This window comes from Crinia signifera, chromosome 9, assembly GCF_055691185.1.
Source record: "Crinia signifera chromosome 9, ASM5569118v1, whole genome shotgun sequence".
Taxonomy (NCBI): Eukaryota; Metazoa; Chordata; class Amphibia; order Anura; family Myobatrachidae; genus Crinia; species Crinia signifera.
In genome coordinates, this window is record NC_139225.1 from 85,161,957 (window position 1) to 85,177,319 (window position 15,363).

Consider the following 15,363-nt stretch of genomic DNA (forward strand, 5'->3'; position numbering starts at 1 on the left):
GAGTTTAGGGGATAGGTTAGGGTAATGCTTCAGGAGAGGAGGTTAGGGTTAGGAGAGATGTTAGGGTAAGGCTGCAGGAGGGAGGTTAAAGTTAGGTTAGAGGATAGGATAAGGTTGCGGGATGGGAGATTAGAGGAGAGAATAGGGTAAGGCCGTGGAAGGGGAGGCTAGGGTTAGGGGAGAAGTTTAGATAAAGCTGCTGGAGGGGAGAGCTTAGGGTAAGGCTGTGAGAGTAGAGGCTATGGTTAGGGGTTAGGTTAGGGTAAGGCTGCAGGAGGTAGCAGGTTATCTGTCTCTGGCTGTAGCCCATGCACTGATCCTCCCCTGCTCTTTATAAGCTCCATTACTGTCTAATCCCACTGACCTGTGTGATCCATGGGCAAGGGAAATGACGAGGGATGAGCTCCTGGCTCTGGCTGGTAGCTGCTTACAGTGTGGGGTCTCCTGTGCCTGCAGGGTGCTGGCAAGTAGAAACTGCAGAGAAAGTTGAGTGCCAGCTGGGGAGTCTGGCATCCCGTCTTCTGCAACTGCTCATCTCCAGAGGTCAGAGAAGCATGTGATGGGCTCTCTTCCATTTAGAGCTCAGCAAATACTGATACATGTAATACACTGCAGCCCTGAACCCACCAAAGCTGCAGCAGAGATTATTGCCAGCTGACAGGTCCCTCTTCCTCCTCTACTCTGGGAGTGAAAGAGGGCTGCGTGGGCTTTTAGAACAGTGTAGCAGAGGATACATGCCCACCCCCCACCCCTCCGAACAGGTGCCCAGCGAAATCCGACTCCATTGCCTGGTCTGTATAGTCAGTTATTGAGTGAGAAAACAAACCTGCCTACAGTACACCCCTGATTTTGTGCAGTGAATAAAATCTAACATCAGCCATCTTTTGAAATTATTCCTTTTTAAATAAAGCAGACAACCTAATGCCATTGATGCACTCACCAATTGTACATCGTTCACCCTCCCATCCTGGGCTGCATTCACATTTTCCATCTTTGCATTGACCATGTTCAGCACAGTTTGGGTGACAGATGCGCTCTTCACAGCTGGCTCCTCCCCAGCCATCTTCACATTGACAGATACCTCCTGAGCATACACCATGACTTCCACAGTCCACCGCGCACAGCTCTAAAGAAGCAATAGGGAGTATGAATATGTCACAGAAACGTTTCATGTTGGCATTTCCAATTTACTTAAAGCAATTTAAATCCTTATTAGGAGTATCATTGTATAAAAAAAAACTCAGATTGACAGCATGAAATTCATTTACAGTACTGTAAATTTTTTACTTATGTTAAGAAACAAATTATATTGAAATTTCCACTTATTTTGAAAAGTAGGGGTCTATTATATTTATAATATTAACTTAGTTCCAGAAAAGTATTGCACTTGGGCAATATTCCAGCATCTAAAGTGTGATAGATTGGAAAGCAGAAAACGCACTCTAGAGGGTAGAGAAATCACATCTCAAAATAGAATATATGTATTGATCTAGGTAAAAATGCAGAAATCAAGGAAAACCTGAATCATAGCAGCAGTACACCAGTATTTCTTATTTTGTAGCCTCACATAAGCTAATCACATAACAGATAGCATGTGCAAATGTTATAAAACTGCTTAAGTTGGAGTAAACAGTTCTAGTCTCTGCGGGTAGTGAAGTATGAAATGACTTTGTGTCACCGCGCTGATCCTGTTATGAGTTAGGACAGGTTAATTAAAATTATGGTCATGCAGTTGTTTAGTATACGACAAGTACAGCAGGTATTTTAAAACACTCCTGACAAAATAAACAATCCAAGATGGGATCTGTCAAACATGAATGACTCTTGCCTCACGTGGAATATTTTAATCAGCAGGACAAGTGCTTCAGAAAGACTCAAGGTTTATTTTTCAAGTTTTACTTAATAATTTTTATTAGCTTTGTTGCTTTTCTCCACGAGAAATTATTATTATAATTTAGTTATTTATGAAAACCCAATATACACAGTTGCATTGTCAAAAAATTTAGTTTTATTAGGTTAATAGTGAATTTACAGGAAGCTTGTAAAAAAGTCAGGGCTGTTTTCCTAGCACCCACTGAGCATTGTGCTGTTTACAGGATATGCTCAGGGGTGTAATTAACTATCCTATTTATTTTTCTATTAATGGTCCATACAGAGCAATTTCCCTGCCCTACAATTTTAATCTTACTTAAGATTTTCCCTTCTATTAGAGTTCAACAAACACACTTTACCAATATCACTGTCCATTAAAGGAGCCAACATGGTAGTATGAGATGTCAAGACATCTTTGATGGTTCCCAAAACATAGACCATCCAAAGGAGGTTATTCTGGTTGGTGCGTAACTTTCTGAATTCTTTCGGAGCGGACCGCACACCACGCTGTGCGGACATTGTAAGAACAAACGCCCACAGGTCCTCCACATTCGGACGGACTCGCTCTATAAGAAGAGGGTGTGTTTTCGGACAACATCCAAACCGTGCGTGTGCGGTGGCCACACAAAGATTCTACACGGTCTTACAAACTCAGAACGGATGGGAAGCTGGCCGTACGCACCAATGCGGTGTATTTCCGCAAAACTCACGACTATTATCTGAACTCATAAATCTGTCACATGACACACTTATGCAATTAGGCTACCTCATAAAAAAGGGATTGTTTGTAATTGTAATCAATTAAATCCTATTTGATACTTAAACACATAACTACCACTTTACATTAACCCTTACATCATGTGAAGTGCTATTCAATCATTGTTACCCCTTTAAGTAATGGACCCTTTAGTCAGCAATGCTTCCAATTGAAGCAATGAAAAGAGTGTAATTAATGAGTAATGAGTAGAGGAGCGGATTGTACTGTGTTCAGCTGACAGTGCTTCAGGTGTGGGCGTACTAATTGGGCGAACCGAATGCCTAGCACATGAACAAGTGGTCTCCGCAAAGTGAAACTTGCTTATGAAGACCGCATAGTTCATGCATGTTGGTTCGTTTGCAGTCGGTGTGCTGTCCGAATGCACGCCTACCAGAGTTCGTGCACTCCCTTGTGTAGGCCCATATTTACGCCCAGTTTTTCCCACTTTGAAACCACGCCCTTGTGTAAGTCCGAATGACGCCCAAAAACGCCCATATTTCCCGAGTCAATTCGGTGGACATTTCTGTACGGTATTAGTGAGAACGAGTACGGAGACCATGCGTGACACATGCGCATAGCGTTGCCTACGCATGCGCAGACGGCTAAAAAGCGCCCTCCGAAAGAATTCGGAAATTACCGCACCAAACAGAATAAGGCCCAAAGTGACTCCTTTCAGCAAGATATCTTTTTTATTTATTAGCAGTTTCTTATATAGCGCACACATATTCTGCAGCAATTTACAGAGCATATTTGACCATTCAAATCAGTCCCTGCCCCAGTGGAGCTTAAAATCTATATTCCCTACCACATGTACATGCACACACAGACATTCTAGGGTTAATTTTTTGGGAGCCAATTAACCTACCAGTATATTTTTGGATTGTTGGAGGAAACCGGAGTACCCGGAGGAAACCCACGCAAGTACGATGAGAATATACCAACTCCGCACAGTTAGGGCCATGGTGGGTATTGAACCCATGACCTCAGCGCTGTGAGGCAGTAATGCTAACCATTACACCATACATACTGCTTTGCTCATCCTAATTTATGATTGTATCCAACTGTGTTGAAACACATTTCTCATCAATTAATTAGTTAAATCCAGGTGATTACAACCAAAAGAAGTGCAGGAGCCATTTGTATTTGGTGGAATGGAATGGCAGTTTGATAACACAAAAAACTGCTTGGCAAATGATTAATCTAGATCAGGGTTGGGTAATTGCGGCCCTCCAGATGTTGGGGAAATACACATCCCAGGATGCTTTGCATTAGTTTTGCTATGCGGCCATGCTGAAACTGATGCAAGGCATGCTGGGATGTGTAGTTCATCAACATTTGAAGGGCCGCAATTGCCCAGCCCTGATCTAGATGGTATGGTCATCAGCTGTCCAGAAAATAGAAAGTGTACACTTTCAACATGATTGGAAGTTGGCCCTCTGCCCAAATCCCTACATATATGAACAGTTTTCATGATAATTGAAGAAAACATAGCAAAATGAAATATGACATTGTATTGTTTATAAATATCTACACTTTTTTTGGTGGAGATAAATTAAAACTTAATGGTTGAAGGAAAAACTGATGCAAAAAGCTGTACAATTTATAAAACCTTATACTAAATATCAATTGAATTGTATATAATTATCAATAAGTACAAATAATATATTACACAGTAGATGATAAAAGTATGCAACTAACTGATAAGGAAAATAGAAGACTATTGTCACAAAATAATATACCATGTTGGAAGTTTAGAGCAAGAATGTCCCTAAAATAGATTAGATATTGTTGGGGCTTGAGGCTCTACCTGGGTTGTCTGTGGTCTAAAAAGGCATGACCTGGATCATGATGACCCAAGTTAGACCTTAAAGTAGTTGATTGGCAGGCACAGACAGACTGACCTGGGAATCGAACACCTAGGTGTGAATGGAGGTTAGTATTGAAACCCCAGCTACAATTTGTTCAGTGTTCTGATTCCGAGCTGGGTTAATGCCCGGTTTATGTCTAAAATGAGAATTACATTATAAAAGTATAAACTTTCCTTTAATGCCATGTATCAGAGTTGTGTTTTGTTTACTGTGGTCTGGTGTACTGTGTGGGCTCTCCCCAGTGGTGCTACTATTTAGGCTTCTCCTTGGATCCACCAGTTCCTATTGATTCTGCTGCTCACCATTTCAGATTATAGGTATGCCTGCCTGATTTTAAATAATCTTTCACATGAATGCTCCTGCTCGTGACCTGCCCCCTGATTTGGACAGCAAGGTATGTCAACCTTCTTATTACATATGTTAAGAGCCAGATATTTAGTATGAGCTACTTGGCTTTTAGAATATCTTAGCCATTTTCTGCAACTGGTATTATGCTATTTCTTCTCTTTTCTACAATACTAAGGGGCTCATTACATATGGATGTGATGTTAACACCCATGATCACATATGTGATCACTTTGGGTGAATCTATACAATAAGTTGAAGAGTGTTTGTGTGTGTGCGTGCATTTCTGTCGCATTGTGGGCACACCATGGCACTCAGAGCTGCCAAATTTGGCAATAAGACCTCTAGACCCAGTGGTATGCACCCACCTCAAATTTGTTTTTTGTTTTTGGGAAATTTCACTTAGAAATTTTAAAACCACAGAGGTTCAATTTGCTTGATAGGTGATCTGGAGAAAAAGATTGACAATCTGGGAAACAGATGACTAAGGAACAACACCATACCTGATTTCATTGCTGTCATTGAGTATGAAGGCAAACACATTCTAACATTATGGTGGAGGCTTTCAACAATTGGGAAAAATTATGGATATACATATACCACACATCACAAGCACAGTACACTTCATGCGCGCACACAGCACACTACACACACACGCACACAGCACACACACACATATATACATAGCACACCTCACACACTTACACATTGGACAGATACACACAACACACATACATAACACCCCACATGCAGTACACACACCCCAAAACAGTACAACACACGCACTTAAACATTACACAGATACACAAACATACAACACACACACAAAAACAGTACAACACATACACACAAACAAACACACAGAACACACCAAAAATAAATGCATGATACTGTAGGTGCTAAATCTCAGCAGTGGATGTGGAATTCATCAACACACAATCTATCAAGTCAGGAGCGGTGTGTTTCAAACAACAACACCACACCTGATTTCATTGCTGCCATTGAGTATCAATCCAAACACATTTGAACATTATGGTGGAGGTTTTAACAAATTACAAGCTTGGCCGTTTGTCACAGCATAAGACAAAATTTTATAGCAATTTTGGAAATTAAAAAACCCCCAAGGTTTTGCTGGGCAACAGCAGGCGGGTCAGCTAGTCCATTAATAAGTACACAGGCTGTGAAAAAAACACATTCCTGAGATGCATTCAATGAACTGTTCGGGTTGTTGTTCATTCACTGTCCCATTGACCGCACAGCGGCTATTTCCATGCAGGGTTCTATGGAAACTACTTATGCGGGGAGTAGCCTACTTATGCGGGGAGTAGACTATAAAGGGCTACAGCCATCTTCAGATGGTGGTAGCAATGAGGTGTAATCCATGGAACACTTCACATTCTAAAAATTCATGGGCCCTTAAGTCTTATAGTTTTGGAAACTTGCTCTTCAACTCAATCACTTTTTTCCATTTTGAGTTCTATTTTTTAACCTCTATAAAACAAGCTCCAGGCAGTTTTTATTAGACACCTCATATGTTCTATGAAAACTATATAAATGATCTATTTCATGTTGAGTACTGCAATGACGTTTCTCCAATCTTTTATCCTATTTTTAATCAAATTAAAGGTTAAATGTAATGTAATCAATACATTTCACATCAAAAGCTTGATTTCCTTGATGTGTTTGTTTATGTGGAGCAAGATACTAAGAAATCTATTTAAATCAGAAAATTACAGGTTAGAACACTGTTCTTAGTTCTTATAACTGGGCCCAAGGTATGTCAGTAAAATCAATTGTTTCAATAAAGTTCTAATAGTATGTAAAATTTGTAGTAAATAACTAGATAAAATCACAACATATGCAACTGTTTGACAAATTGTTAAATATAGAATATATGACTTAGTTACTTAAGAATTCGCCCATGAGAACGTAGTCCTAAAATACATTTTATGACAAAAATAAAGAATCTAAATTAAGGGCATTTCATTTGAATATAACTGAAAAAGTAGTGATAGGAATAGTGCTTAACAACTGTGGGAGATCCATGCTACAGTCTGTTTCAGCTGTGTCTTATTTAATGGTTCCAAGATCAGAAAATACACTTAAAGATCAACTTTTCCATACAGATCATTTAGATAACTATAGAATTAAATATTTTTTAATATATGGGTGTTACATTTTTTTTTTTGAGCACTGATAATTACATTTGCTGGCATGCAATGCTATGCAAAATGTCATTGTACAAGAACTGTTAATTTAACGGAAAGATCGCATTGCACACCACTAAATACGGTATGCGATGGGCGCCGTGCTAGGAAACAAGTACCAATAAAGCTCCTATCTGCCAAGTGGCAGGCAGTTTAAAAATATCAGGAGCTGTTTGGTTGGTACTTTATCTCTCTCCAATGTATCTCTCTCCAAGGTTTGGCACATACCCTCCAACTGTTCCTTTTTAGAACCATTTTTTGGGGCCTGTACCGACCAAAAAAGGGCTTTGTACAGATTTTTGGGGTCTCCGACTCTACATTGAAAGTATAGGAAAGGGGGTGTGACCCCCCCCCCCTTTACACACAGCCATGCCTCCTTTCCTACTTTATACTGGTTTAAAATGTTGCAGGGTATGTTGACACATCTCTCCTCTTGCTAGTAGTGTTTTTTTATTCAGGCATGCTAACAATTTCATTTAAAATTCACATCAATAACAATCACATTACAGTGTGTTCAGACAAAGTGAGAGGAAATGAAAAACAGTACAACACATACACACAAACAAACACACAGAACACACCAAAAATAAATGCATGATACTGTAGGTGCTAAATCTCAGCAGTGGATGTGGAATTCATCAACACACAATCTATCAAGTCAGGAGCGGTGTGTTTCAAACAACAACACCACACCTGATTTCATTGCTGCCATTGAGTATCAATCCAAACACATTTGAACATTATGGTGGAGGTTTTAACAAATTACAAGCTTGGCCGTTTGTCACAGCATAAGACAAAATTTTATAGCAATTTTGGAAATTAAAAAACCCCCAAGGTTTTGCTGGGCAACAGCAGGCGGGTCAGCTAGTCCATTAATAAGTACACAGGCTGTGAAAAAACCACATTCCTGAGATGCATTCAATGAACTGTTCGGGTTGTTGTTCATTCACTGTCCCATTGACCGCACAGCGGCTATTTCCATGCAGGGTTCTATGGAAACTACTTATGCGGGGAATAGCCTTTAGACTATAAAGGGCTACAGCCATCTTCAGATGGTGGTAGCAATGAGGTGTAATCCATGGAACACTTCACATTCTAAAAATTCATGGGCCCTTAAGTCTTATAGTTTTGGAAACTTGCTCTTCAACTCAATCACTTTTTTCCATTTTGAGTTCTATTTTTTAACCTCTATAAAACAAGCTCCAGGCAGTTTTTATTAGACACCTCATATGTTCTATGAAAACTATATAAATGATCTATTTCATGTTGAGTACTGCAATGACGTTTCTCCAATCTTTTATCCTATTTTTAATCAAATTAAAGGTTAAATGTAATGTAATCAATACATTTCACATCAAAAGCTTGATTTCCTTGATGTGTTTGTTTATGTGGAGCAAGATACTAAGAAATCTATTTAAATCAGAAAATTACAGGTTAGAACACTGTTCTTAGTTCTTATAACTGGGCCCAAGGTATGTCAGTAAAATCAATTGTTTCAATAAAGTTCTAATAGTATGTAAAATTTGTAGTAAATAACTAGATAACATCACAACATATGCAACTGTTTGACAAATTATTAAATATAGAATATATGACTTAGTTACTTAAGAATTCGCCCATGAGAATGTAGTCCTAAAATACATTTTATGACAAAAATAAAGAATCTAAATTAAGGGCATTTCATTTGAATATAACTGCAAAAGTAGTGATAGGAATAGTGCTTAACAACTGTGGGAGATCCATGCTACAGTCTGTTTCAGCTGTGTCTTATTTAATGGTTCCAAGATCAGAAAATACACTTAAAGATCAACTTTTCCATACAGATCATTTAGATAACTATAGAATTAAATATTTTTTAATATATGGGTGTTACATTTTTTTTTTTGAGCACTGATAAATACATTTGCTGGCTTGCAATGCTATGCGATATTTCATTGTACAAGCACTCCTGTTAATTTAACGGAAAGATCGCATCGCACGCATCACACACCACTAAATACGGTATGCAATGGGCGCCGTGCTAGGAAACAAGTACCAATAAAGCCTATCTGCCAAGTGGCAGGCAGTTTAAAAATATCAGGAGCTGATTGGTTGGTACTTTATCTCTCTCCAATGTATCTCTCTCCAAGGTTTGGCACATACCCTCCAACTGTTCCTTTTTGGAACCATTTTTTGGGGCCTGTACCGACCAAAAAAGGGCTTTGTACAGATTTTTGGGGTCTCTGACTCTACATTGAAAGTATAGGAAAGGGGGTGTGACCCCCCCCCCCCCCCTTTACACACAACCATGCCTCCTTTCCTTCTTTATACCGGTTTAAAATGTTGCAGGGTATGTTGACACATCTCTCCTCTTGCTAGTAGTGTTTTTTTATTCAGGCATGCTAACAATTTCATTTAAAATTCACATCAATAACAATCACATTACAGTGTGTTCAGACAAAGTGAGAGGAAATGAAAACAAAGTGTTAGCAGCTGGGCAATTTACAACTACTAAAACTGCATTGTCATTTCTCATTTGCTCTAGCAGATTTATGAAATCTACTATTCCGTTAAACTTCCTTTTATTATTCATTTCCAGGATTGTAGACCAGGCTGACCCCAGAAGACGTGTGAAATATTTCTTCTCAGGATTAAAGAGATTTTGATAAGGGGCCTAAGGAAATGTAAATTTGTGTATTTAAAACTTTACCTACATAATGTTCTATCCATAAAACAATAATAAAAACTTTTTTCTATTGTTTATAGGCAAAGCCCCGCGATCTAGCGGGAAAGACAGTGCAAGTCCCTGCGGGTGATGGCGACACGCAACACTGTGCATCGCCCTCGCCCGGGGCTATACACACATATATATATATAAGTGCTAATTTCTAAATTTCATAATTTCTAAACAATCTAAAGTGAAATCGCTTAGAAATGGGGTGATTATCGCCCATGTGTATGCCACTTAAGAGCCTCCGAGGTGCTGAAGATTCTGAATTTTTTTGAGTTTTTAAATCAGCATTTACAAGACAAAATGTTTGTAAAATTATACAAACAGTTCTAAAATGTGCCCCACTTTCTGTCTGTATTTCCTGCTTAATGGCTGAAGTATTCTAGATATTAGACAGGGGATGTGAATGTGTAATATCATGTATCAGACTTTATGGCTGTAACATGAACTACACCTACAACTACTGTATATACATTATTTTTATAGTGTCTAATTTTATATTTTCTTAATGTTCAATTGGTGTAGGTGACAGTTTCAAATATAAAAATATATATGGCCAACATTAAAACATCTTGAAGATGTTTTAATGTTGGCCATTAAGACATCTTCAAGATGTTTTAATGGCCAACATGACATGATTGTACTATAGCTTACTATTACTACAGTCTAAATGATACAAGAATAGGAAGTAGAAGGTTTACTCTGTGGCCCTGGCTGTTTTGGCCACTCACAAATGGTTAGCCAAGCCCCTACAGGGCCTACCACTGTATTCCCCAGGTGGCCCTTTATGCCACGATCTAAGAATGGATATACTGTATGGCAGTGGTAGCCAACCCTAGCCCTCGAGAGCTACCAACAGTTCACATTTTCCAGACAACCTAGCTGCTGCACAGCTGCACTCATTAATCACTGACACATTTTAAAAGATACACAGATGGAGCTAATTAGCTCACTTGTGATTCTGTGAGGAGACCTGCAAACATGCACTGTTGGTAGCTCTCGAGGACTAGGGTTGGCTACCCCAGCTGTATGGGTTACATGGCAAGATACAAAGTATGGTTTTAAGTATTTTAATTTGTACATTTGGAAGCTAACCTAAAATTATGAATTGTCCACTTTTGGATAATTAAGCTCATCTTAATAGCAATTATAGTATCTTATATTGTATTCTGAATAATGGGTGGTCATGTTTTCAGCACAAAAAATGTAAAGCTGCTTAAAGATGTGAATTAAATCATTCAAATTTGTGGATGGCTCCAAAATCTATACATGGGGTGTGATTTATAATGCCGACAATGTCTAAATCAACACTAAAAGGTGGACATGCACAAAGTCGACATTGAAAAAAGTTTGATACAAGCAAAATTTTGACACATAAAAGGTTGACACATGAAAAGGTTGATGTGTCAATGTCGACAACTGAGGACACTGACCACCAATTAGTTTACTGCTTTGCTCGCCATGTTTCAGGTCAGGTGCCTTCTCCATTAGCGCTGCACTTGGTGCACTTTAATGTTCCCAAACAGAATCCAAGTGGATGGTAAAGTATGAAAAAGTAAAAAAAATGTAAAGCTCATATTAACCTTTTCATGTGTCTTTAACCTATTGACTGTAGACCTAGATATACATTGTCTATCAGCCATTCAGATTCCGTACACAAGTGCTTTCACTATACACCTTCCTAGACATAGGGCGGTATTCAATGAGCCAGAATCGCCAAGTTTTATGGCGATTCTGTGTTTTTTTCGTGTCTGACGGTGATTTTTGGAGCTCCTAATGCGAATCACCCTATTCAATGACCTATAATCGCCGATAAGGACCGGTGAATGAAGCACCAATCGCCAAATGTTATTCTCTACAAATCGCCGTTTTTAGTCTATAGGATTTTGCATGGGGAATCGACGGTAGTCGAGGGGAATCGCCAAAAGTGTATTCAATGAGAAGTTGGCGATTCCTTTTTCTTGTTACATATCGCCGTTCCTCACCGAGTGTCCCTCGTCATCTTTTTCTGGTGAACTTTTATAGGAACATGTCAAATAATTGGTTTTAAGTGTTCTATTTAACTGTGCAAGTGTAATGTATTATTATTTGCTGCCCTTGTGTGATGTGATGGTCGTAGAAGTGCTATACAAATATATATTTAATTTTTTGAGGTATTTTTTTTTTCTCCCACAAAGCACTGTTCTTACCCATGGTGCACCTCACTTACCCATGATTCTCCTCCCCACCTCACTCCTTCGTTTGGCTTTTGTGCAGATTACCCAGATTTTGCCGTCTGCTGTATTGGAAGCGTTTATTCAGGGTAATTTGCATTTTTCTTGCATTTCACTGCAATTTTTTAAACACTGACGACATTAATGAAGCTGTTTAGGGAAACGCAGGGTTGGCTGAGAATCGCCGTTAGGGCCGGCGATTCTCAGCCACGTTGAATAGGGTGACTCGGCGACTCCCCACGAATCCCCATGCATGGCGATTGGCAGCAAAAAACCGGCGATTGGCTGGCGAATGAAAAAACTGAATCGCTGTGACCAACGATTCAGCTCATTGAATACCGCCCATACAGTATACTTGTTTATTCCTCTTAATTAAGTGTGAGTAATTAAGCATTTTTCCAAGATACAAAACAGTGCAACTGGAGACCCAGTAGCTACATAGATCAGATTGTCATAAACTCAAAAGACCTTTGAAATATACCATTTTAGTCTTGAGGTTACCAAAGGTGCAGGGTCGGCGCTTCCCACTCGGCACAGCCTGCAAAGCAGGTAGGCGTCGGACCTGAGAGGCGCTCCCCCCTCCATTGACACTACTCCTGTCGAGTGTCACAGCGCACTGTCTCATTCATTGTCCCCCCAAATGCTTTAAAAGTAGAATCAAATGCAGCGCTGCTGCTCTCCCTCCTCAACATATATTGACAGCGACACAGTGTCTCCTTCCTGCTTGCACACTCACTGTTTCTCAGTCAGGCATGCTGCACAGTGCAGACTAGAGGGCGCCGTGCCTAGGACACAGAGAGGGAGTGCCGATCAGCATCAGCATGGAGCTTCCCCTCTGTGTCCTATGCTCGGCGCTCTGCAGGCTGCACTGTTCAGTGTGCCTGCAGCCTGACTGAGGAGCCACCGAATGAGAAACACTGAGTGTGCAGGAGGTTGACAGTGACAGTGTCACTGTTGCTGCATGTGCATGTCACTGCATTGGAGGTCAGCTGTGGACTCTACTATTAAAGCCTGCTGTGCTAGAAGGGGGCACAAGGCTCTCATCCTCCCCGCCCTTGGAGATCTGCCAGGTATCACTGTTGGACCCCTGGTAGTTCTCTGTTACTGCATCCCCCCTGGTCCCTGTCCCTGTGTCCTACCCTGTCCCCTACCAGTCCCTGTCCCTGTGTCCCCCCCAGTCCTTGCCCCCCCGGTCAATGTCCCTGCGTCATCCCCTGATCCCTGTCCCTGAATCATCCCCCAGTCCCTGTCCCTGCGTCATCCCGCAGTTCCTGTCCCTATCCATGCGTCATTCCTCGTTCCTGTCCCTGCGTCCCCCCTGTCCCTGTGTCCCCCCTGTCCCTGCCTCCCCAGGGTCCCTGTGTCCCCAAATTATATGTCAAGTTTGGCTCAATCCATGTGGCAAAATGTGAATTTTTTTTTTTTTAAATCCATGCAACATAAATTTTATCTCAATCCGGGTGGCATGAAGGGAATTTTGGCTCAATCTGGGTGTCATAATGTGAATTTTGGCTCAATCTGGGTGGCAAGATGTGAATTTTGGCTCAATCTGGATGGCATGACGTGAATTTTGGCTTAAAACGTGTTGCATAATGAGAATTTTGTCTCAGCCTGGGTGGAATGATGTGAATTTTGTCCCAGTCCAGGTGTAATGTAAATAAGTAACACTACATGCAGTGTAATATGCTACTGTAATAAAAAAAACACTCCCTGTGAGAACATATCCCCTTTTTTATTGTGCGTGCCTCAAGCATGCACTGTCTCTATTATAAGGTATGGGAGGGAGGGCGCAAATTTATAGTTTGCAGGAGGGTGCCCAATACCCTAGCATCGGCCCTGCAAAGGTGTTAAGGTTAGGGCACTGAGTTTATCCATGATGCAGAAAGTCCCGTCAAGGTACATTTCATACATTGTTGCTTGCCACCACGGGAGGCTGCAAGCAACAATGTTGGCGATGGTACCCAAAAGGCAGAACAATTGAAAAGGATGCCAAAACAGTAATCAAATCATCCCCTATACCAGTGGTTCCCAAACTTTTTTGAACCATGGCACCCTAGAGTATCAGAATATGTTTCATGGCACCCATAAGTCAAAAGGTTTCGAGTTGATAAATTTAGAAAAAAATGTAACATTAAGTAAATTGTGTTTATATGTCATCTTTAGGATCAATTATGTAGTGAGAAACTATGGTTTTGCCTATTGCTTTGCCCAGAACAATTATTAATTTGTCCTAGGCCACCAATCCAAGGCACCCCTGCAAGTGTCCCGAGGCACCCCAGGGTGCCTAGGCACACTTTTTAGGAGCACTTCCCTATACAGGATGTCTAAATTATTTATTTCATTGTCTTTTAATATGTTTTTTTTTTGCAATGCTTTTAGGAAAATTAGTAATTGTGGCCAATATGCTATGGTCTGAAAACATTGGATACAGTTGTAACCTTTTTGTTCTGCAAACAATAAAAGGTACTTGTGTAGTTTCACGGTGCCGGCGCATGCCAGCTCTGCGCTACGCTTTGTTTTGATCCTGCCGTTTCAATCTTGGAAGCTTGCCAGCTCTAAGCTACGTTATCAGCGTAGCGCTGGAAGCAGCACTCATAGGCTGCTGACGTTGCCCATAGGCTGACAGCGTAGTGACTCCTACTGCTCCAGCAGCAGCGCTCATAGGCTGCTGATGTTGCCCATAGGCTGACAGCGTAGTGACTCCTACTGCTCCTACTCCTGTCAGGAGAGGCACTCCATCTGTGTGAGACGTAGGAGCGTCTCAGATGCTCAATCTGCCTTAGCTGCAGATGTGCTTGACATGCCCTGTCAGGCGTATCTGCATACCCCCACCTTTTCATACCCTCACTATACACTTCGGCGTGGAGTTGATTTTATAAAGTGTGGTGAGTGCAGCGAGCCACCGTGCCCGAAGCATGGCAAGCAGACGCGGATAACTTCACATGTATTCCGCGTCCCTTCGTGGGGGCTCGCTGCGCTCGCTATACTTTATAAAATAAACTCCATGCCAGCATGGATAGTGGGGGTATGAAAAGTTCGGGAGGACGCATCCTTTTCATGTGTCAACCTTTTATGTGTCCAGATCCACAAAGTGGTACCGGTGGTTCACCCTGGCGTGGTGATACCCAGCCTGCTCCAACTGCTGTTTGTTGTAGGCTCTCCAGCAATCAGAGTAAATTGTGGTCCCCGGGAGCACGTGCCTCTCGATGGCAGCCATGAGAGTGCTGGTGTCAAGCCTCTCAACTGCTATTATGAAGCACTCTCCGGTCTCCCTGGAGATGCCCCCCGATGATCCACTGCTGGGATAGCACGTGAGCAACCTGGTTCTTTTGCTTGGTGAACAGGCTCCCATTCACTTCCACAATGGTGCCTGGCCCTCCAATATGCCGGT

The 15,363-nt window shown here is 41.1% G+C and overlaps 1 protein-coding gene across 3 annotated transcripts in view; it reads right to left on the reverse strand.

Moving 5' to 3' along the window:
- TENM1 (teneurin transmembrane protein 1) overlaps positions 1–15,363 on the reverse strand; it is a 726,432-nt gene that overhangs the window by 228,732 nt on the left and 482,337 nt on the right. For all 3 annotated transcript variants that reach the window (XM_083159336.1, XM_083159335.1, XM_083159334.1), the window contains one exon: positions 941–1,126. In XM_083159336.1, coding sequence (XP_083015462.1) covers positions 941–1,126 — 186 coding nt within the window. The remainder of the gene's footprint in view (positions 1–940; positions 1,127–15,363) is intronic.